Source organism: Vipera berus, assembly GCF_964194415.1.
Source record: "Vipera berus genome assembly, chromosome: 10".
NCBI lineage: Eukaryota > Metazoa > Chordata > Lepidosauria > Squamata > Viperidae > Vipera > Vipera berus.
This window is the reverse complement of record NC_138213.1, coordinates 12,429,369-12,454,422: the sequence shown is the minus strand read 5'-3', so window position 1 is coordinate 12,454,422 and position 25,054 is coordinate 12,429,369. Positions and strand designations below refer to the sequence as shown.

The window sequence follows — 25,054 nt, the reverse complement described above, 5'->3', positions numbered from 1 at the left end:
GACCCGCCAAACTGCCGACCTTCTGATCGACAAGCTCAGCGTCCTAACCCACTGAGCCACCGCGTCCCTTTAATATGTATATGTATATGTATATGTATATATATATATGTAATTTTTTTTTTTTTTTTTTTTTTTTTTTAGATTGCTAACAAAGAATTAAGGGAGACTGATATGCATTTCAAACTTATTAGTTTTCATCAGTCAGCCATACCCTTCTGAGATTCGAACCTGGGCTGATTGCACATTAGGCAGTTGTTTTAGCCTCTAGGCCTACAAGCTCTATCTCACTTTGTTAGCTGAGAAGCAAGGGAGATATGTGTTAAATGCTTGTTAACTATTTAGATTACCTCACTAGGCCCCAAACATGGCAGTAGTCACAACAGTGACTGCTCATATTTGTGCAATTTTTTTTTAGATTGCTAACAAAGAATTAAAGGGAGACTGATATGTATTTCAAACTTATTGTTTGTTAAAAAAAAAATTACACAAATATGAGCTGGTAGGATGTCTTACCTGACTGCTCTTTAGAAGGCCAGATCCTGAAGCTAAAACTCAAATACTTTGGCCACCTAATGAGAAGGAAGGACTCACTGGAGAAAAGCCTAATGCTGGGAAAGATCGAGGGCAATAGAAGAAGGGGACGACAGAGAATGAGGTGGCTGGATGGAGTCACTGAAGCAGTAGGCGTGAGCTTAAATGGACTCCAGAAGATGGTAGAGGACAGGAAGGCCTGGAGGAATGTTGTCCATAGGGTCGCGATGGGTCGGACACGACTTCGCAGCTAACAACAAAAGGATGTCTTATCTTGTGCTCCCTTTATTTTTTTGAGCAGTATATATTCCTCAGTTCTTTTCTCATGGTAAAGAAATGGGTGACAAATGTTCTACCCCCAGCCTGTTTTCCTTTAGAGATCTCATTATGACACTGCCTTGACAGGTTCACAAACAAAAACGAAAAGTAAAATAAAAAGTGCAGTCCTCTGTGACAAAATTTCACCACCTCCTGCTCTAAGCCATGGATTCCCCTCCCACTCAGAAGATTAGGAATCTTTAAGGAACAGGAATGTATATCAAAAAAACAAAAACTAAACTAAACTAAATGGAAAGCCAGTCCAAAGGTTATACTGAATAGAAAAATGGTTGTTTTTACTATTGCTATCCCCCTGCTCAACAATGTTACCCCGAAATCCCAATTTTGCTCTGAATAAGTGATTGCAATGTAATTCTAATGAAGGTTTTAATAATAAGAAGATTTTCAAGAAGAGACTGAACAGCCATTTGTCTGGAATGGTATAGGGCCGTGTTGGTGAACCTATGGCACGTGTTGCACAGGTGGCACACAGAGCCTTCTCTGTTGGCATGAGCGCCGTCGCCCCAGTCATAAGCGTTCAGCTGGGTTTTATAAAACCTTTTCGCTTTACGCCTCTGCCACTGTGTGCAAAATAAATAAATAATAATTTAAAAAATGGCAATGTCCATTTTGCTCTATGGGTTCATGGTGACCTAACCCTAAACCTAAGTGGAATTTTCCTCCAATGGGATTTCCCCATGTATTTTACCAGGAAACATAGATAGACCAGGCTAGAAAAGTAAGTGCCCTCCTAACCATACCCCAAGCACTCCGAGTTTGTTGACAATGTCCATTTTGCTCTATGAGTTCATGGTGACCTAACCCTAACCCTAAGTGGAATTTTCCTCCAATGGGATTTCCCCATGTATTTTACCAGGAAACATAGATAGGGCAGGCTAGAAAAGTAAGTGCCCTCCTAACCATACCCAAGTATTCCAAGTTGGTTGGCGATGTTCATTTTGCTCTATGAGTTCATGGAGACCTAACCCTAACCCTAAGTCCCTGGTGGCGAACCTATGGGATGCGGGCCACAGGTGGCATGCAGTGCCCTCTCTGTGGGCACGCGCACCATCACCCCAGTCATAGGCCTTCAGCTGGGTTTTATAAAATATTTCTACTTTAGGCTTTTGCCGCCATGTGCAAAAAAAGAGGTTCAATCAATCAATTAATTTCAACTTCTCGTGGGGAAAAAAATCTCGCAAAGTTGGAATAATTGATTGAAGTTTTTACCACCGCAGCCACACCCACCCAATAGGCCATGCCCACCCAACAATCTGGGTCCTCATTTTACCAACCTCAAAAGGATGGAAGGCTGAGTCAACCTTGAGCCAGTCAGGATTGAACTCCTGGCAACGGGCAGAGCTAGCTTGCAACAGTGCATTCTAATCACCACGGTTCCTATTCTATGTTCTATGAATAAAAGCAAAAAAGAAAAAGAAACATTTTTTTCTGGTATACTTCTTCATCATCCACTATGTAAGTAAAACAATGGGGAAATAATCCCTCAGAATCAGTCCTCATTATTCCCAACATCCATTTCTCAAGTCAACATATCTCTGTTAATGGGCAAAGAGAAAATGACAATGGACTATAGAAAAGACTGTTCTAAGATGCATGCCAGGTAGGCGAAAGCCGCAGAGATTGAATAACAGTTTTAAGAGTCTATCAAATGCTATTCTCTTAAAACTTCAATGCCACCAGCTTGCTTTTATAAAGTCCTATCACAGTAATTTTTTTCCCCTCCAATGTGCTAACCATGCCATAACATTTGTTAAATTTGCAGAAATCTTTAAGGCATATTGCTAGAGCAACTTCCTTGAATTTTTAAGTCTGCAATCTTTGCAGCCATCGTATTACAAGACAAAGGGTGGCAAGTTCTAACTTTTATCTGAACCGTGTGTGGCAGCTGGGGCAAAAGCTGTGCAGGAAGATCAGATACTCATCTGACATGCACCATGCTCCCTTCAAAGAGTCATTTGCCCATTTAAAATGGTGAATTACATCTCTTTTTTTTTAAACTTGCTTGGGCGTGCTGCCTGTAATAGCAATAGCACTTAGACTTATATACCACTTCACTGTTCTTTACAGCCCTCTCTAAGCAGTTTACAGAGTCAGCATTTTGCCCCCCCCCCAACAATCTGGGTCTCATTTTACCACCCTCAAAAGGATGGAAGGCTGAGTCAACCTTGAGCCAATTGGGATCGAACTATGGGCAGTGAGCAGAGTCAGACTGCAAAACTGCATTCTAACCACTGTACCACCCATAGAGACATCTCAGAGCAGAGACGCCCAAGCCTTGCTTCATATGCTCCATGAAGTGCCTAGAACTCCATTTGCACCCCTCAGATTCTTAGTCTTCTTGAATCTTAGAGATTTTCCCATAGATTTTCTTTTTAATATATAAACCCAAAAATTAGCCCACTGTGTCTTACAGAGTAAACAATATGGCACCAGTCAACTCCAATGTACTCAGGCATATTTCTCTTGGTGTGCTCAATTTAACCATAAGATTTCAAAATAATAATAATAGCAGTAACAATAAAAATGGGGTAACAGGGGTCTATCCATTAAAAAAGAAAATACAAAGACAATGTGATGGAAGAAGTTTAAGAAGTGAAATGATTTATTATCCTAGACTCAAAAATTCCCAGGGATGGTGTCCATTGCCTTGAAATAAAAGGACTGCACCTTGGGAGAAAAACTATGAAAATCTAGACGAACAATTGAAATGCAAATATATTACACTAATATCAAAGACATGTATTGTCGAGACCATGGTTTTCCCAGCTGTAATGTAAAGCTGGACCATCAGAAAGCCCAAACAAAGAAAAAGTCATATGTTTGATTTGAGGCACTGGAGAAAATTGTAGAGAACACTTTGAATCACAAGGAAAACAAATAATTCAAGACTAGTTGAATAAAAAACCAAACTGTTCACTGTAGGCATAAATAATGAAGCTACAGCTTACATATATTACACATACAACGCAAAGCAAGTGTCACTGGAGAAGATTGTGATGCTTGCAGAAAATCAAAAGGTATCGAAAAGAAGGTCAACAGAAGACAAAGTGCATAGAGAAAGTCACTGAGGATACAAGCAAATTGCAATCTTGATTACTGAGCTGAGGGAGGGAGGGAGGGAGGGAGGGAGGGAGGGAGGGAGGGAAGGAAGGAAGGAAGGAAGGAAGGAAGGAAGGAAGGAAGGAAGGAAGGAAGGAAGGCTTGCAAAACTCAGAAAAAGCGATTACCAACTTGCAAAATGAAGGCAAAATGATATTCTTTGGGTCATGAAGACTCGGAAGGAATTGAATGATTAATCAACAACAAAAAAGAGCATAATATGGCGATACAATGGATAGCTGGGAACAAACTTTACCAAGGTGCTTTGTAATGAAGAAGAATCCTTTGTGAAACAGACTGTCTTTGACTCAAAAAGGTACTTCATGCTGCAGAGACAACAGGATTCTCTATTTCAAGGCAAGAAAATACAATTCTTCTTGATGAGCTCTTTGTGTCAGCTGGACTGGCAGTTCCCATAGATTCTGTGCAAGTGTTTACCTCCCTGCCAGACTACAAATGCATGAGAGCAAGCATCTAAATGCGTGAGAGCAGTGTTGATGTCTTCACATGTTCTCATTATTGTACTCATTGTATTTCTGGTACTGGACAAGTAACTTTCACAGCAGAAATTCTGCCCTGTTTATGTAGGTTCTCTATAAGATTTAGCACTTCGGTTATGCAGCCATCAAAATAAGGGAGCCACCAAAAAAGATCACCCCTCCTAACGTGCAAAGGCTAAACCCCAAAATTATCTCTTTATCTTAAATGAATAAAGTGAAAATGTCTGAAAACATTTTCCATTTCTTGTTAGAGTTATGGAGAATATCTCTAATGATGGCTTCTCTTTTCTGTGTTGGTGGCAACACAGAAAAGGAATGTAAGATAGTCTCTCAGATCATTTTCCTCTTTGTAAACTTTCAGACAATGGTAGAGACCGCCCGGCTTCTGAAGCCGAGACTAAAATTTTGAATGAAATCCACTCAGTCACTTTTCTAAACAGGTTTGCTATATATTGGATTAAAGGACCTAGATTTTTTTTCCTTCCTTTTAAAATAGCATTACTACACCGAAACTTTCAACTGTTAGATTAGTGCTTTAACATTTTAGGTTCACTCTGTTCACTGGGCTTCCTACAAGCCAAACAAGAAATCAAGCTGATGCTTTATTATCACTCAGTACATCTGGACTGAATCCAGTTACATAAGGAAAGAATCCTAGTGAGTTAAGCGCTAAGTGTTTCACTTTTAGTTAGGCACAAACAACTTTTTTTTGGCTTTAAGAAACAATTTTCCATGATGGTTTACATCAGACATGTTAAACTCGCGACGTCATGTGATGTCACAGGACATATCGGGGCTGTTTTGCCATTGCCGGCAATGGGGTGGGTGTGGCTTCTGGATGACGCGTCTGGCCTGCAGGCTGGCACTTTGACACCCCTGGTCTAAATGGTCTAATGGTTAAAACAGCAGGTTAGAAACTAGGATATGTTGAGCTCTTGTCCCACCTTAAATAGGGAAGTTGACTGGGTGATCTGGGCTAGTCACTTTCTCTTAGCCCAACTCAACTCACCGGATTGTTGTTATGGGGAAAATGTGAGGAGGAATATATGTTGCGTATGTTCTTCAGCTTCAGTTACTTGTGAAAATAATTAAGGTGAGATAGAAATAAAGGAATACAAATCTATCTAGCTTTTCTCCTTTCCCCACGTTTCTTTCCTCATTTTTCCCCCTCTATCAATGTTTTCTCCATTGTGAAGTCATAGAAAACCCCAAGTTATATATAGTGAGAGATGCCTTGATCCATTTCTAATGAACCAAAAAGCTTAGAATCTGTAAAGCTGTTCAGATGCCAAGTTTAGTAGCATCGGTAGCAATGAAATTCCCCCAGTTCAGGCTAGTTCAAAAGGTGGGTGATCTATGGCTATTTAGATGCTCACAAATAATACCCAGCATCCCCATGATCCATGATGAAGATGCTGGGAACTGTGGTTTTACCAGCACTGGATGATCACACCTTGTCAGTCATCAATGTGATTGGTAAACAACAATAGGATTACCATACATCCTTTCTTGTTTCCCTAATTATTTTGTTGTTGGCATTCTGATTAAAAAGAAGCCATCTATTTTTTTTTGGAACATGAAACCTCCTCACCTCCTCCTGATTTAAACAAATTAAACCTTTAAATAGAACCTAAGTGGTTGCTTTATCTAATTCTAGGACAGTACCTTTGACGCTTCCTTGTACACAGCTACAAACTGTCCCCTCACCTGCTCTCATTAACACTTTTCAAATATTTGAGCAGTGATTTTGTAACTATCATAATTATCTCCTTCCCAATATGCAGCAATTGTTATCCAACTAACATTGCACATCAGATTCCATCATCTCTCTCTCTTTCCCCTCTCTCTCGCTCATTTTAACGTGCAATTATTTTCTCCCAGTGAAGGAAAACTCCAGCGCTGTTACAATATTTCACCAAAGCAGAATGATAAAATTGCATACTGCAGTAGGAGAAAGAAAAGGTGGGGAGAGAACATGAAATGTGTCCAAGACTTTTGAAACAAACAGCAGGAGAGGCTGGAGATGAGCTACAAGAAAAAGTCGATAAATCATAGTTGGAGCCAAATTTTAAATTAGGTAGCCAATAGCTGATGTCTGAAGGAAGGTTTGGTTCCTGGAGTATCAAAAACCGAATATTTCCTCATAAGGAAATGCGATTGTATGAGAGTGCTTCCTTTTTCTTATTTTGATAGCTTTAGTCTCCTTGTAAGTCCAAATCAAGTGCAGTGTTCTGAAATGAGGGACATGAACTTTAGAAGAAGAGGGAAATGATTACATTTCATTCATTTTGAAAATAATATATATATATATAAAGGTAAACGTTCCCCCACACATGCATGCTAGTTGTTTCCGACTCTAGGGGCCAGTGCTCATCTCCGTTTCAAAGCTGAAGAGCTAGCGCTTGTCCGAGGACATCTCCATGGTCATGTGGCCGGCATGACTAGATGCCAAAGGTGCACGGAACGCTGTTACCTTCCCACCGTAGTGGACCCTATTTTTCTACTTGCATTTTTACGTGCTTTCGAACTGCTAGGTTGGCAGAAGCTGGGACGAGTAACAGGCGCTCACTCTGCTATGCAGCACTCGGGATTCAACCCGCCAAACTGCCTGGGGTAGGGAGATCGTGTTTATACTGTTGGTGTCTGCACTCCGCTCATGGAGCGAGTCACTGGTCTGTTTGTTTAGGCTGGCCATATTCCTTTGAGTTGTGCATCCGTTTTAGGAAGCTTGGTTTTCAAACCGCTCCTCTATCAACTGGCACATAGACCTCCCCCCTGCATACCAGGCACTAAGGAATTGGAAAGAGGAACGACATGCACAATATGGAGGCAAACAGCACAAGCACTTACAGAGCACCTCATTGTATCAAAATCAAGATTGCAGAAACATACAACCACCCTGCATTGTAGAACACAGGGAAGAAGAGAAACAAATATTTAGAACCTCTGGTATAAGAACACGGGCACTGACTAGAGCTATGGCTACAACACATGGAACTGTCAGCAATCCACTTTTGACAACAGACACCCAGAGACAACTACATCCCCCCAAAACGGATGCATGACAACTCAAAGGAATACGGCCGGCCTCAAAAAACAGACCAGTGATGCACTCCATGAGCGGAGTGCAGACACCAACAGTATAAACGCGATCTCCCCACCCCAGCGTTTCCATCCTGATGACGTTGGCAGTTAGCCAATGAAAGCTTGATCTTTTAGCAATAAAACTGTTTTAGTTTTTCTTATTCCATCCCAGTGTTCACTTAGTTTGTTAATTTTAATATGCCTGGGATTCACATTTTTAATCTTATCAAAGAATATATCTATATATCTATATCTATATCTATATCTATATCTATATCTATATCTATATCATCTATCTGATCTATATCTATATCTATATCTATATCTATATCTATATCTATATCTATATCTATATCTATCTATCTATCTATCTATCTATCTATCTATCTATCTATCTATCTATCTATCTATCTATCTATAATTATCTTTGTCAGATCTTATATCCTAAACCCGTGTATACACAAAAAAAACACCTCTTTTTTTTTACCAGTTCCAACTGTGCTAGGATTCTTTTGTAAGACACAAACTTGTTTGATTCTCTTGTGCGGGTCCTGCTGTACTAATCAAAGTCCATAGGACACACTTTTCTGAGAAAAGTTGTGCATTACTCTATTTCTCCTCACAGTGTCATATTTAGGGATAAAAATGTACCTCCAAGGCAGTGTATGTTCTTCCCCTTTCTTTGTCTATAGGTTCTGTTTGATTGTTAGATAAATAATATTTACATACAGTTAGGGGCATCCAAATTCAAAGTTAAAGAAAACACTGTTATTTTTTTGCAAGTCTGGAGGTTCACCTTTTTTAAGGTTTATAGGTTAACTCCAGTTTTATCTGGAAATGTCCACTCCTGAAAATTGGACAGCTTCAATCTAATGTGCTCTGTTTAATAAACAGTGTTCCTCATTATGTACCAGTTTTATGTTTGGATTGCTCTCATGGTATATGGTCTCAATTGCCCACCTGTGCAACTACACAGCACTTAATGGATTTGCTCAGATGTTACTAAGGGCATTGCTGGAAGTTAATAAGATTACAAAGATGACCTTATAAACATTTTTTGGGGGGTTAACCCAAATAAAATGTAACACAGTTACATCTCAGTTCGGTCTCTCAGGTCACACTAGCTGGTGCACAGATGTTAATAGGTTATATGTGGGAGGATGGAATCACTTTTCAATAGAGGGTTCATAGGCCCGTAAAGACATTTACATCAAACTTAGTTCAACTGATAGCATAAAGTCTGTTTCCAATTAATGTTCTCATAATGTTTCCTGAAGAGTGAACTGTTTGGTTTCATGACACCCACATTATTCATCCAAATTATGAGCTGGGTTTGCCTGACATAAGTTTCTCACAAGTTTCTATAATACACATTAAAGTCTTGGCCATATGGTTACTATCAAGCCAATTTAGATCTCCCTGATATGACTTCTGCTGTATTAGATGAAAAGCCAATAGAGTTTATCTCAGTTCTGATTGATCAGTTTTGATCAAGATAACAAACTGCATCTTTAGCTTCTCTAATAATCATTTACATAATTTACTAATAGAAAGGTTTGATTAAATCATGAAAAGAACTATTATCAATTAATTAATCTAACACCCTATTTTTTTAAAAAAAAAAAACCCCTAAGACAGTAGACATTACACAATTTTTCTATGGAATTTTGATCTGAAACCTATTACACTGAATAATTTCATATCAAATTGCTGACTCAGTTTAATAGGCTGAATGTAAGTAGATGTCTTCAGATCAAATCAGCAGTTTGCTGGGCTTTTGCACATTGCTGTGCAATTTAACCAGACCAAAATTATGATTCCATCTGAATTTACTCAACTATTCAAATCCATTTGATTTGTTAAATTGACAATTCAAGTTTGGAGTCACTGACAACTTGAATCAAATCTGTGTAAATCCGTATAAATATAAATTGGTATCTTTCTATCAATCTATCCTTCTACTGTGCAAACAACGTGAGCCACAGGCAAACATAGCTTTCACATATATTTTCCACTACTATGGTAGAAAATAAGAACAGGAACTCCTGTTCAAGGAGTTCCCCAAACTGTGTAAAATATTATAAATAGAGATACAAGTGAGACAAATTAGAAATGTTATTGGCTAGAAAAAACAAGTCAGAGAGAAAGCAATGTGATATGTAATTTTGAATATATATTAACATATTGTTTATTATAATTAACTATATCTATTATTGTTACCGGTAGTTAAATACATGTACCCAGACATTATGCTGTTTGCTAAATGTTGAAAATCTTATTTGGAAAAACCCCATCCCCAATCCCAACCCTGACTCTAACCCAAATCCCAACCCTAATCCTGACCCCACCTTATCCCTAACCCTATAAAAACTAATAAAATCAATCAATCTATCTATCTATCTATCTATCTATCTATCTATCTATCTATCTATCTATCTATCTATCTATCTATCTATCTATCTATAGATATCTATAGATATAGATATAGATAGATACGTAAAGAAATGCTATGAAAGACAACAGACACCTTAGCTACAAAACCATCCAACATGGATAAACTCCACAGCTAATTAAGTAGCAGACAACATTTGAGGAACACACCATTTTTAATCTAGTAACTAATAGCACTTTCAGGATCTAGCCCATCAATGGGTTTTAAGAAGCTTGTGGATAAAGCTGGTATTATAACCATTATAACCATGTGCTACAAGGAGATTAAGGAATTATTAGTTCTGGATCTGAACTAATATTCATTGGCAAATCTCTTTAGGAAATGAAATGGAAAGCTTTCATTTCTAGGAAATCTATCCTTCTACAGTGCAAACAACTTGAGCCACAGGTAAACGTAGCTTTCATTTTACATTGTTAGTTTCAGAATGAAAGTAAAAGCTCCTGGATGAGGCCTGATGCTTCAGCTAAGCATGCAGAAAACCCTAAATTCAGTGTCTGGCATATCCAGTTAAAAGGTTTACATTTAGCACATGATGAGCTATATTTGGCCTGAAACTCTAAAGAAATTTAGAAGATAGATCACAGTGAGATAAAGAGATGTATACAATTCATTTTCTTTTAAAAAATAGCTTATACTTTTAGTAAAGGATGGTTTATTCAATATGAATAAATTCTTAGCATTTAATTCATATTTTAATAGGCCAATTTCTAAGCTATTTTTTGTTAGTTTGTTTTAAACAAGAGAAATATGATGCTATAAATTGTTGTCATGTTTTCAGGTTTCAATCTGGAGGGTTCCCAATTTTGAAGTAGACCGCATGCTACATTCCATCACTATGGCTTAGACAGATATTTCATCAAAATAATGAGTCTGGTGTGAGACAGCTTCTTGGTGTCTGTATCCCATTTGATAATGAAGAAAATATTTCTAAGTAAATTTATTCCATTGCTTCTTAGGTACCCAATCCTCCTCCTCCTCCTCCTGCTCCTCCTTCTCCTTCTCCTTCTCCTCCCTAACCCTAATCCTAACCAGCTACCTGAGGAACCACATCTAGCAGAAAAGGGGAGATGCTTTATGTCAGGGGTGTCAAACTCAATTTCATTGAGGGCCGCATCAGCATTGCGGTTGCCCTCAGGGGGCCGGGTGGGTATGGCCAGGGTGGGCATGGCCTACTGGGTGGGCATGGCTAGAGTGCGTATGTCCTACTGGGTGGGCGTGGCCAGCTCTACATCGTTGGCATCAAGGGTGCCTATGGGGGCCTGGGCAGGAGTGGGACAGATCTGAGGGTCTCTGGCAGGAGGAGGGTCTCTGGGCCAGGGCCAAGGCAGCAGGGGCCGTTCCCTCACTGTTTCCAGGATGGCTTTGCGGGCCACATGAAACCACTTCACGGGCCGGATCTGGCCCCCGGGCCTTGTGTTTGACATGTCTGCTTTACGTAGAAATTCTGTTAGTCATTGTCTCTGGAGGAAAACAGACTCATCACAGCCTGTCTCCATATCAGTTTCATATTTTCTTCCATAAATGGTCACAGAGCAACCAATTTGTTATTTTGGGGTATATCGCTCCAATTATTTTGAGGAAATGTTTGGGAAGTACAAGGAGGAGGAAAGAACCATAATCTGATTAGGTCAGGGCTGTACAATCACAGGATCAAACAATCAGAACACATAATGTGAAGGATGGAGAGAGAGAAGAGGGGAGATCTGCAGGTCTCCTGACGGAGGCACAGAAGGAGAAAAGAAAAATAGACAAAGAAGCAGAGGAATGCATGTCTCTGGGGTCAGAGAAAAAGAACAAATAGCAAAAGAGATAAAGAAATGAAGGATGAAACAAATGCATGTCTCCAGAATGAAAACAAAAACCGCAGAATGAGGAAACAAGGATCCAATAGGCCATGGTTTTCTAGTATGTGTATGTGTATGGTGTAGAGATTAAGGCACCTGACTGGACTGTGAGTTCTAGACCCGTCTTGGCACAAATCCAGCTGGGTGACCTTGGAATTGAAGACACTAATATGGTAAATCTGCCACCCATCTGCACTTCTCAATGTCAGGAAGGAAAAAAAAGAATTTGTTTCCTTATCGTACCTTTCTTTGTGACTTAAGTACAGCTAGTTAGGATAGAGTTCGCGAGAGAGGTTTTTCTATAGTAAAAGAAAAGATAGTCATATATTCCTCTCAGCCACTAGTTAACTGTAAGAATATATACTCCTCTCATATGCTTTTCTTTGAAATTCTTCTCTCTGGAAAAAGAAAATAATAATAACAAATTCTCTTTCACTGATATGGATGAGAACTGCACAGCCTTAAAGAGAGACTTTCTGTTTGTAAACACCTACTTTGTCACTCAGATCTGCCCACCGTTGTTGGATATTCTCTGTATTTATTTCACCTCTGATGAACATGGATGTTATAAAATCTGCAAAACTACTTTCTCAGAGAGACAGTGAGAACATTTATATGTTTTATGCATGGAAGCCTCTGGAAAGTTTAAAATTCAGAGTGACACAAACTGCTGGAAACTCTACCCCCTTTGATCATTTAGTTCTGGTTTTCCAGCAACTGCATGTAAAACCTCCTAAAAACACTCACGATGCATATTATTTATTATCATACTTATTACTGAAAAGTGCTCACATTATCAAAAAAAGGTGCACTTTTTCAGCAAATTGCTTATCTTACTCACACACACAGATATATATAAATATAAATATACATATATATACATATACATATACATATACATATACATGTGTGTGTGTGTATGTATGTATGTATGTAGTATCTTGCATTAAAAATGAACAATTTGTTATTCAAGAAACACATATATCCAAGAAACGTATATTACAGTTGTCTTGTGGTGGGATGAACAGCAAAAAAGAATAATAATAAATCGCTAAACAAACCAAAAAATTTTCTTATACTAGCAGGAGACTGAATTTTATGTCACAAAATTGTCTTCCAAAGAAGACTGAAGTACCTTACATGTATTATGTTTTGATTAGTCAGATGTTCTAATTCAAGAATGTCATTCGTCAGGGAAGAAAATAGGCCTCATGTTTCTCTCGTTTCTTCCAATTTTAAATATCTGTGTATTCATCTGAAATTTGAAGAGGCCATTTGGAAGGAAGGAAGGAAGGAAGGAAGGAAGGAAGGAAGGAAGGAAGGAAGGAAGGAAGGAAGGAAGGAAGGAAGGAAGGAAGGAAGGAAGGAAGGAAGGAAGGAATTCCTAAGTATAAAATACTAAGAAATAAATAAAATATAGCAACACACATATACACACCCATACACACAAACGTGTAAGAGGCCAAGAAAGAATTATCCATGCCTGAACCATTTAAAAGAAGAACAGAAGGCATAAAATTTTATGGCAAGCTGAAAGGCCGTTTGAATCCAAAGAGTTCCACAATATTGTTTCCTGCAATGCAATTCCTGAATGGATGTATTAAAAAAAGCTGCATACCTGTATGTATGCAAAGAGAGATTAAGAGAGAAAACATCTTCATAGACATCTTGTGCATAAGAAACATCACAGCCTCTGCACATTTAACTCCCCCTGTGTATTTAAAACCTCCTCCCACTCAAATCCTCAAATCCAGAGAGAGGGGGGGGAGAAAACAATTCTGACTTAATTCCTTGAACTCTAAAGATAGATTGCAACATTACTTGCATCGTCTCTCAGGATGAAAATGGTAAACTTCAAATTTTCTTGTTGCGTATAGGGAAAAACTGTGCAAAGATAGGGGACTTTTATCTTAAAGAATCATCCCTTATCTATTCTCATTCTCAGCCAAATCTAGAATCTAAAAATATGAAACTGCATTTCCCCCCCCTCCCCATTTAGTTCATCGTACTATGGAATCTCCTACCTTCCCACTGCTTCCTGTTAGTTCTTCTTCTCCCTTTGATTTTAAAACCTTCAGGAAGAGTTTATAACTTTTTTCAAGACTTTGTTTGCTAAAAATGGCACATGAACCTACTTTGAACCATGTTATTTTGGTTCATCTAGCCTAGTATATATCCTAAGTGCTGAAGGCTACACAATGCTTCCTGGAGTCATGTGTGAACCCCCACAGATCTCCACAGTTGTTACCAAATTGTAAATATTAATGTGAGAGAAATACAAAGGAAGTCCTTAGCTCAAGAGTTCCAGAGTCTACTCTGACAGGCTCCCCAAGGCTAGGAGAAAAACGCATTTCATGATACCCCTTGAGAAGATTTAGAATGAGAATATTGATTTTTATTTATTTATTTTAATTCCATTTATATCCCGCCCTTCTCCGAAGACTCAGGGCGGCTTACAAGCTTAGCAGTAATATTGATTAATATTAATTAAAGCATTGGATTAAAACTGGGCATATTCAGATATTCAGCCACAAAACTGAGCCAAACTTTAAAACTGAACTATTGCAGAAAGTCCACAAATGGGGAAAAATCTTGAGGAAAATCTTAATGAATATCTTGCCTTAAGCTGTTTACTAGAATATAATTCAAACCAATTAATAAAAAAAGATAAATTTATCATTTCAAACCGGAGATGTCAGAGGTTAACAATGTAGTGTCTTCTTGGGTGCAAAACACATATTTTCTCAATACCTCATCTTGTCTACATCTGTGTGTAAGTTAGAAAACTGGTTTATTTTTATAATCACACGTGATAACATAAGAATGCCATAAAAATCAATAAAATAACAAATAACCTATCTCTGTCTATACAACTTTTTTCCCTCCATAAAAGTAACAGAACTTTTCTGCCTCCATAAAAGTAACACAACTTAGGTTTTATGATTGTGAAAAGAATTTGCATTCACAAACACTACCAAAATGATTTCCTGTTCTTCACAATGCAGACTATTTGACTACAATGAGCTGTTTACTTTTTTCCTCTCACCACCTTGGTTGCCTCAACAAAATTTATAAACATCTTTCTTTCATTTTAATGTTTCTATTTTGCCAGTCCGTTTGGATGGAAGGGTGAGATAATGAGTCACCTATTTATGCTCTACATATTGATTGATGTTAACAGCCACCCATTATGTTTAAATGCAGGACACAAAACAGCATTGGGGAAGCATTCCCCCCCATATCACATATGAAAGTCAGTTGACATTCTGAAACACTTACCTGTGTGTGGCTCAACTGAAAAATAAGGTTGTCCTTCCAAAATACTGTACACTAGCTTGGCACTGTTTCCATAAACAGGATCATCTGCATCAGTGGCTGTCACTTTAGTAACGTATGTACCTAAGGACAAAAAGAAACAATATTGGATTTTGTTCAAGGCTCTGATTTCATATGTCTCTCCCAAACATCAGTGTCATTGTAACTTTGACTGGTCACTAAACAAAAGACTGTAAGGTGAGGACTACCTGGAATCAGGAAAACAAAATAGAAAGGAGTGAACAGAATGAAATATCCATATTCAGAGACACTAAATCACCTGTAGAGATGATTACCAGCATCAAATTCCTGGGTGTGCAGTTAACAAGTAGGCTGGCTTGGTCACTCAACAGCGAGACATTGGTGAAGCAGGCACAGCAGCACCTGCATTTTCTGTGTCACATGAGAAAAGCACATCCTCCTTCCCTCATCCTTACCACTTTCTGTAGTGGGACAATCAAGAGCATCCTTTCATACAGCATCACAGTTTGTCTGGTTTGGAAGCATCCCTGCTTTGGACAGGAAGGCGGTGCAGAGAGTGGTGAGGATGGTCAAAAAGATCATTGGCAGTTCCCACCCTTCCAACCAGGACATAGCACAGAAGCGTTGCTTGAGCAGGGTCCGTAGGATTGTCTGGGACACGACACATCCTCTTCACGACCCGTTTTCCTTGTTACCTTCTGGGAGGAGGCTCAGAGGTATCCATAGCAGAACATCCAGATTCAGCCATAGTTTCATTCCATACAGTATAAACCTTGTGAACTCTCAAGCTTCCTCCTTCCTTTATACAGTCAAGATGGACATTGTTTCATATTTATTTGTTATGTATATGTAGGGGTGTGGGTCCATACATTATGTTGTATATAGTATGTTTTATGTATGTGTACACTTTGAGAGAAAGCAACTAATTTTCATTTTTAATATGTGCCAATGTGCCCATAGGGGAAAGAAATGACAATAAAGGTTATCTATCTATCTATCTATCTATCTATCTATCTATCTATCTATCTATCTATCTATCTATCTAAATCTCTCATTTCAAATGATGGAACAGTTGAATCTTTCAGCAAGACAGTGACCTGAAACATACTTCCAAACAAACCAAGAAACCAAGAAAGAATGAGAAAGACTTGGGAAGGGTTTCCAAAATTCCCCAGATTTGAATTTGAGTATCTCAAATATGCAAAGCCTGTAAGGATATGTAAGAATGTTTTCTAATCTGGAAGAGTGCTTCAGGGAAGAAGGGAGGGAGGTGGAATCCAAATTAATAGAAAAAAATATTTAATTTGGCTACAGGAAATGTTTCGAAGCCATCATTTCTGTCCAAGGAAGAATTGTAAGGAACTCCCAAATTGGTAAGGGAGAATCTAGTTTGTGGTTCTCTTTCATGTTGTCTTTGATAATGGAATTAACTAATGTTAGGTAAAATAAAGAAAAAAAATCATCAGCTCATCAAAGAAGAAACAGAAAAATCCACACAGGTAGCTCCCAAACCATTAGAAGCTCAAATATGAATATAATTTTTCCAGTAATTATACTAACAGAATAAAAAAGCAGGATGGCCATTTCCTGGAAGATATATATCCATTCTTAATATTGTACCAATATGGTTCTGTACAGGGTAAATATTGTATTAATCTTGTTTTAATGATGGTAGATTCGGTAGTAAAATGTTTATCCTTGTGCAATGATGCAAGCATTGATTGATTTAATTTTATTTATTAGGCTGCACACAATTATCCTGTTTTATTTCAAGGAGATCTTTTGCATCGAGGCAATAACACACACTAACTTGATGCTTCCATTAGATATGTCAAGACAGGCCCAATCTGCCTTGATCAAGGGGGTTCCCTTGCTTCACAAAAAGTGGCTTTTGCACATGTGGTGTGTGAGTCCAGAAACCAGATTGGACAGGCAAAGCAAAGCATAGTGTTCACTTTGCTCTGCCAATTAGAAGCAGCGTGTTGTGACACTTTGCAAAAGAGCTTAGAAGTCTGCTTTGATCAAAGTGAAGTGTCCCTTTGAGGCTTTCTGCAGCCCTAATATTTATGTACCATCCTTTGGTTTTGTGTTTTTTTTAAATCCACCGCACATATAACATTGAGGTGCTGTATCCTAAAATGTTAATTCAACAATATAAATAAAATATTTTAAAGCCACGCTCTCTTCCACAATCAAAAGGCTAATCTGAAAAATGCGTCAAAATTTTAAAAAGCAGACAGTAAGCTCCACGGAGCACACTGAACAGTTTGGGAATTAAAATGAGAGAGCCTGTTGCATCAGATCATCAAGCCATATAATACAAATAAAGTTCAAAAAAGTTATCTCCTGAAGATCTAAAGAAATAGACAGACTAAGCATCAACAAGGGCAGACTTAGAGCAGGAGAAATCTACATGGATCTGTACAAACCTAAGCAGATCCAAAAACAAGGTTGGTCAAAAAGCAGAACAAAATAAAATGACTAACACATCCAGGCTAGTAAGTTACCAAGGAAATACATCAGCTGGAATATCATGATTAAAATTTTGTCTCTCCTAAGTTCCATCTTACGATTGAAAATGACAGCATCTAAGATAAGGATTTTGGAACACTGGTAACTTTGTTTTGAGAAAAGCAGTCTCTGTTTTGGCTCTAATTCTGATGCAAGGAAGTGACCAAAAGCAATGATGACCATGATAAATTGATTGTTGACAATATTTCAAGATGGACCGCAAGCCATATAACAAAATACAACAAAAACTAAATTAAATGATTAAATTATGATCAAAGAAATGAAGATGTACTATAACATTAAATGAAGGAGAGCATCCCCAACAAACTGGACTGCAAGAAAGACTAAACGAGGAATGGAAAAGAAACATGGCGAGGAAAGTATCACCTGGTGAGTATATAAATAAAAAAGCAGGCCAAGCAGACCTAAGAACAGGAAAGGGGGAAAAAGGAGCTAATTCTGGTTGCACAAGACCAAGCCTTGAGAACAAATATGTAAAAAGCCAGAACAGCAACAGACAGAAAATGCCACCTCTGCAAAGAAGCTGAAGAAACAGTGGACCATATAGTTAGCTGCTATAAGATCACACCAACTAACTACAAACAATAGCATGACAAAGTAGCAACAATGGTGCATTGGAATCTGCAAGAAATACTGTTTGTTGGGGAACTACCAGCCAGACAAGGAGGAAGGATTAAACAGGGAAATAGCTTTGAGTCATTGCCCAGCTGCAAAAGGCTTAGAAGTGCCCTCCTCCTCTAAGTTCCATGGAACATTGTCTGTTTGTTTCCAAGACAAAGCAGTCTGGCCAGATTTTTGCACTATAGTATAATGCAATAAATTACTCAACTTCAACCCTTCACATGTCGATCTGGTTATTTGTGCCCAATATCATTTGCCTGCAAGCAAAAAACTGATGGGATCATTAAACAGAGAAAGTAATAGAAAATTAAGAAGCTTTGGGACTTTAGAACTCAAACAGATAAGTCCCTTGCACGTAATACCCCAGACTTAACACCTGTTGACAAGAAAGACAAAAAGGTTTGGATAGTGACAGGAGAACAGAAATGAAAGAACTAGAGAAAATTTCAAAATACAAAGACGTGCAATTAACAGTAGAACAACAGTAATAAAAGAAAGCAAAGGTAGTGCCAGTAGCCATAGGCAGCTTGAGTGCAGTTCCAAAACATCTGGAAAACCATTTGAACACTATGGACATTGACAAAATCAAGATCAGTCAATTACAAATTGCAGCTGTACTTGGGAATTGCTTACACCCCGCAACAATACCTTTAACACCATTAAATAACAATATCTGCCTATCGCAGGTCCTTGGAAAGGACCTAATAGGTGGATAAAAATACTAAATCCAGTCTAAACAACAGGTGTACTGTGTGACCAATCATGATCATAATAATAATTGGAAAAAGACAAGGTAGGTAGGTAGGTAGTAGGAAGGAAGGAAGGAAGGAAGGAAGGAAGGAAGGAAGGAAGGAAGGAAGGAAGGAAGGAAAGAAAGAAAGAAAGAAGGAAGGCTGGCTTTCTAGGTAAGGTTAACATTTATAAGTATACCAGAAAGCTCCCCTCAAAAGACAGTACTATATGCCAGATTCTTCAAAGCAGAGAACAATAGAATCTCCATCTCCTTAGCAACTCAGAAATCTGGAACTACAAAATCAGGCAAGAACTCTTGGCAGCTTGGATAGCATCTTCAGAGGGTGAAGATCATTACACTACAGATACAAGATGTCAATCAATTGGTTTTCGATCGTTGTCCAGATCACATTGTAAAATGACTGAGAAATTCAGCCAGTTGGAACTACTCCACTGATTTCTGCTGGCCTCCTTCTTGCTCCTTGACTTTTTCTGCAGTGAATCAAGTCCTATTAATTAATCATTTCTCCCCTGTTCAGTTTGAATCGATCTGTTTTAGTTGGACTGTTCTGGGAAAGGTCTGACAAGAACTATGTTTCCTGAGTACCCTAGTCCCAACCTTGTCATCAATTAAACCAAAATCCAAATCCTTGTATCGATATCAACTTCCAGAATTCTGTAACCAACATGACCACTGAAATCCAGATACGTGACGTACACTTAGGATGGCAAACTGTTGGTTTTCAACCCATGGTGTGTGAACCCTTGGCAGGGGGCACAATATTCTCACAGGGTGTCTGCGAAGGCTTGAAGAAATGTTATGATTTAAATTTTGAGTTAAGTCTTATGGATACGTGGTGAAGAAAAGGTTGAGAACCACCGAATTAAACTATAGTTTACGAATAACCAAAAGCATCATTTTTTTAATCTATTAATAAAAAAGGGCACAGAGACTCTTTTAACGAAACCTAGGCCTGTAGTGTTTTTCAACTATCAAAAATTATTCCTCATTTAACTTAAGAAATTTTGTACATTTGACTGAGAAGCCAACTGATCTGCACTTCTTGGAATAAGGGGCAGAATGGAATTCAGCCAAGATAGAATAGCTTTCAAAGACGTGTAATAATTTGCCGCAAGCTCAGCCAAAAAAAGAGAGATTTTTCTTCAGAAATTCTCAATTTAAAATGATGCATTTTAAACACATTGCAAGGTGAGACTGTATGCATTGCAAAAAGGCTGAGCCACAGAAGAAGGGGATAGTAAATATTTATGAATAAGCATAGGAATCATGAATATATGGCATAGGCTTGCAACACATTTTTTTTCCATTCGTAAAGTGGCTGATGCTCTATGTTTTCAGTGTAAAAAAATCAGGGGCAAATGCTATAATTTTATTTTAGAACAGTTACATTATTTGAAGTATCTTTTTAATACTTTGTAGAATGCAAAGCTACCTTATCAGAATTAAATGGACTTCCAAGCATTTGGGAAATAATCATATCAAAGGGGTACAAAACTCTAGATGAATAATAAGAGATTTCAAAGAACTTGGCAGTGGTTCAGCTGCTGTATAGAAAACCAATGGTTTGAAGGTGACATATTTTCTTTCTCTCATTTCCAGGTACAACAGCTTGAGGTAGCCACAGCCAGATTCTGAATATCATTTATTTTCTCTTCAATCACTTCACTCAGTTTCTTTTACTTTGCATTGTTAAGAGAGTCCCTTCTTTAAAAAAAAGAAAGAAAGGAAGAAAGAAAGAAAGAAAGAAAGAAAGAAAGAAAGAAAGAAAGAAAGAAGGAAGGAAGGAAGGAAGGAAGGAAGGAAGGAAGGAAGGAAGGAAGGAAGGAAGGAAGGAAAGAAGGAAGGAAGGAAGGAAGGAAGGAAGGAAGGAAGGAAGGAAAGAAAGAAAGAAAGAAAGAAAGAAAGAAAGAAAGAAAGAAAGAAAGAAAGAAAGAAAGAAAGAAAGAAAAGTTCTTTCTTTAGCTTTTTCAGGTCACTCTTGATTTTGATTGCAGAAAAAGCTAACCCAATCAAATCTGAGTCAATTCTCCCAGCTCTGTTAGCAAAATATCATTTACAAGATATCATTTACATCTATCTGTTAGAAAAGGAATGATGACATTGCTTAGCATGTAATAAAAACAACTATTAATAAGAAAGTTTGGTGGACAGAAGCTGATATGCATTCCTAGGCAAACAAACTTTGACACAAGTCCCAGCGCTTACATCTAAACAGACACGTTTAGCATCTCACTAAGACTTGGCTTCCCCACAGGGATTCAGCACCATTTCCTGGAATAAAATTTGGTTCTTTACTTCCAAGTCAGTCATTCCAGTTCCAGAATTGGTGCAATAAACCTGATTGCCACAGGAACTGCCTAACTGAAATCAAATAATAATAAAAAGCTTGTCTAAATCCCCTCGATGCTTCACAAAGTAGCTAGCCAGAAATTTCTGGATCCATAAAGTAGGAGAATATAAGTGATTTCAGAGTGCAATAGTGGGTTAGTGTAGGTAAGTGTGTGTGTGTGTGTGTGTGTGTGTGTGCGTGTGTGCGTGTGTGTGTGCGCACATCATTTATATATAACTGAGATATTTATTTTTTAATTGATATACTTTCCATACAATGTTATATTTTTAATATTATATTATCTTACATATTTTTAAGCAGATGCTGAAGATGTCTCACTCTACCCAGCATTTCCCTGTCTGAATCTCATGCCTGAAATTTTTCTCCTCTCTCATTTTTTTATGTTGAATGTAAATGTGTCATTTTTCATAGCCCATATTACTCTTCAGCAGCTAAAGGTTAAGGTTTCAGTTTATTTGTTCCATTCAAGCATCACTTACTTTTTATAAGCCTGCCCATCTCGTAAGCACACAGTCAGTCTGTGTTCAGCACAAATGCTTGCAATTGTGCTAAATCTAGAAGGCTGGAAGATTAAATATTCATTGCATGATTTCACACTGTTGGATAATGTTGAAACTCCTTACACAGTTTGGAACCAAATCTTTATGTGCTAAGACAGGGGTGTCAAACTCAATTTCATTGAGGGCCGCATCAGCATTGCAGTTGCCCTCAGGGGGCCGGGTGGGTGTGGCCAGGGTGGGCGTGGCCTACTGGGTGGGTGTGGCTAGAGTGTGTATGGCCTACTGGGTGGGCGTGGCCAGCTCTACATCGTTCGCATCAAGGGTGCCTATGGTGGCCCGGGCAGGAGTGGGACAGATCTGAGGGTCTCTGGTGGAAGGAGGGTCTCTGGGCCAGGGCCAAGGCAGTGGGGGCCGTTCCCTCACTGTTTCCAGGATGGCTTCGCGGGCCACATGAAACCACTTCGCGGGCCGGATCCGGCCCCCGGGCCTTGTGTTTGACATGTCTGTGCTAAGATATAAGGAAAAGAGTCACTTTCTTGTTTAAGCATGTAATCAGCTGAGTCCACCTCATGTCTCTCCACAGTTTGTGTTTTATTCACAGACTGTATTCACATGGAAATCTGTGGCTATAATTAAGACTTATTAAACTTTAATAAATCTCACACAATGGATTGCTTTTTCCACAATTGAACCTGGGATTTTTTTAGATTGGTTTGTATTGCAAGCACAATAATCTGTCTGTTGCATTAAAACACACTGGAGTAGACTAACACTAGCACTTTTGCCTCCCCACAAAGTCCCAAGCCATGTCATTGTTTAGTAATCTCTCCCCAACCAGAACTTCTCTTGAGACATCTTAGATTTCTTAGTGACAGCCATGTTGCCTAAAGTCCACAAATCTGGAAAGATCCCAGAGTGAGGATTGCAAGGAAGAAAGTGTTGAATGGCATGCATGCATATTGCATAAACCAAACTGAGAGCCTTTTTTCGGTCTGGTGGTTAAGACACCAGGCTAGAAAGCAGGAGACCATGAGTTCAGGTCCCGTCTTACACATGAAAGCCATTTGGATGACTTTGGGCTTCTTATTCTCCAACCCACTTCACGGGAAAGTGTGGGGGGAAATAGGAGGAGGAAAGTGTGTTGATATGTTTGCCACTTTGAGTTATTTGTAAAAATAATAAAAGTGTGATACCAATTAAAAAATTTAATTAAAATATGTGAATCCACACTTATATGTAAAACTGGAAGATCTGTTTCACCATCGTCCCCTTCTGTTACTCTTGCTAGGGGGCTATTTAATAGCATCTATAACAGGGGTCCCAACCCCTGGTCCGTGGACCAGTATGGGGTCACAGCATGCCAGCAACCATACAAAAGTATTTGTCAAGGCTTTTTGAATGAACCTTGCTAATTAACTCTTTCATTCCTGTTTTGGCCCGACTCAGGGCTTATCCACAGGACATAGTCAACTTATGACAGCTCATTATTTGTGCAAATTATTCAAATTGCTAATAAAGAATTTGGGAGGCTAAGATGATCATTTCGAACTCTTTATGTTCTCATCAGTTAGTCATACCCTTTATCTGAGATTCGAACCTGGGCTGATTATATATTAGGCAGTGTTTTAACTTCCTGAGCCACGGGTTCTTTCTCTCTTTTATTAGCTGGAAGGCAAGGCAAATGTATGTTTAAGTATTTGTCAAGGCTTTTTGAATGGACCTTGCTAATTAACTCTTTCATTCCTGTTTTGGCCCGACTCAGGGCTTATATATGTGTGTGTATATATATATATATATATATATATATATATATATATATATATATATATATATATATATATATATATATATATATATATATATATATATATATATATATATATATATATATATATATATATATATATATATATATGCATATGCACTATATATGTGTGCATATAATATATGTACTTTTACTTTTATTATAATTACTTATAACTTACATGCTTATAGTTTTATGTATGAGTATACCTTATAATTTTACTTATTGCTTATTATAATTGGTTATAATTTACTTATAAGTAATTCTAACATAAGCTATAATAGTTACTTATCTTTTTATTCAGGTAATTGAGCAAGAAAAAGAATTCATGAGTGGGTTTTAAATGTTAATTAAAAATAAAATAAAGCCCACCCATGAAATCTAGCCATTCAGTAGAGCCTTTATTCTTTATAGATATATTGCAAATGCTGGAATATGAAATGTTAGCTAATTTTCCAGATTTATTTACAACCCAATATCTCAACTTATTCCAAGTTATATATCATTGGATTACTGATTAAATGTTGCTCCTTATTTTCTTTTTTTTTTCTTTTAAGAATAGTGTATCAGAAGGAAGGGAAAAGGTAAGTGATTAAAAGGACACAAAAATAGCATGGAAGCACAAATTATCCTGAGTTCACACTTAAAGCAAAGTCCTCTAATCTGCCCTAGAGAGGAGATACACACCGCAATCAGGATTCTACAGCAAGCAGACCTGTAAATGTGCTTTATGACAGCTTCACTTAACTCTGCTTTTCCTAGTCTAGGTCAAGGATTCCATCAAAGCCTGTTACCAGCATCTCTGTTTAGATGACCCCAAAACAAGCACAATTTATACAGGGAATCTGCAATTTTGAGTTAATTGTATGAAAACTACCACGGACAGGTGTTGTTGACAAGACTGGAGAGAGGTGTTGGCTATTAAAAGAAAACGATGACAATAATACAATCAAATCAGTTGGTCCTGTTTCATCCAGAAGAATGAAAAGCTAAGACGTGTATGTGTGTCTGTCTGTGAGACAGTGTGCATGTATGTGTACTGTTTATTTGTTTAATTTGGGCTGTTTTCTGAGCTCAGGATTCTTCTGCTATTGTCACCACAAACCTATTCAAGTAAGACCTTCTGCAGTTGACACATCTCTATTTTAAAGGAAGTGGCTGTTATTATCTAAATTGCACTTGATCTTGCTTGTAAGAATATAAGATAATTTGTAAAAAATGAATGCAATAATATCTGAATTATTTTTTTTTCTTCCTTTCAGCCACGCAATTAATGCTCTTTTATTCAATATTAGCACATTTGGGATAAATATATACAGAACTTTTAGCACATTATTTTTAACAGCC

General features: G+C 37.9%; 1 protein-coding gene across 1 annotated transcript in view; it reads right to left on the bottom strand.

The window, feature by feature from the left end:
• CDH8 (cadherin 8) overlaps window positions 1–25,054 on the bottom strand; it is a gene marked incomplete at its 3' end in the record, with an annotated part of 198,143 nt that overhangs the window by 98,637 nt on the left and 74,452 nt on the right. Inside the window, exon 3 of the mRNA XM_081336154.1 lies at window positions 15,129–15,248. Coding sequence (XP_081192280.1) covers window positions 15,129–15,248 — 120 coding nt within the window. The remainder of the gene's footprint in view (window positions 1–15,128; window positions 15,249–25,054) is intronic.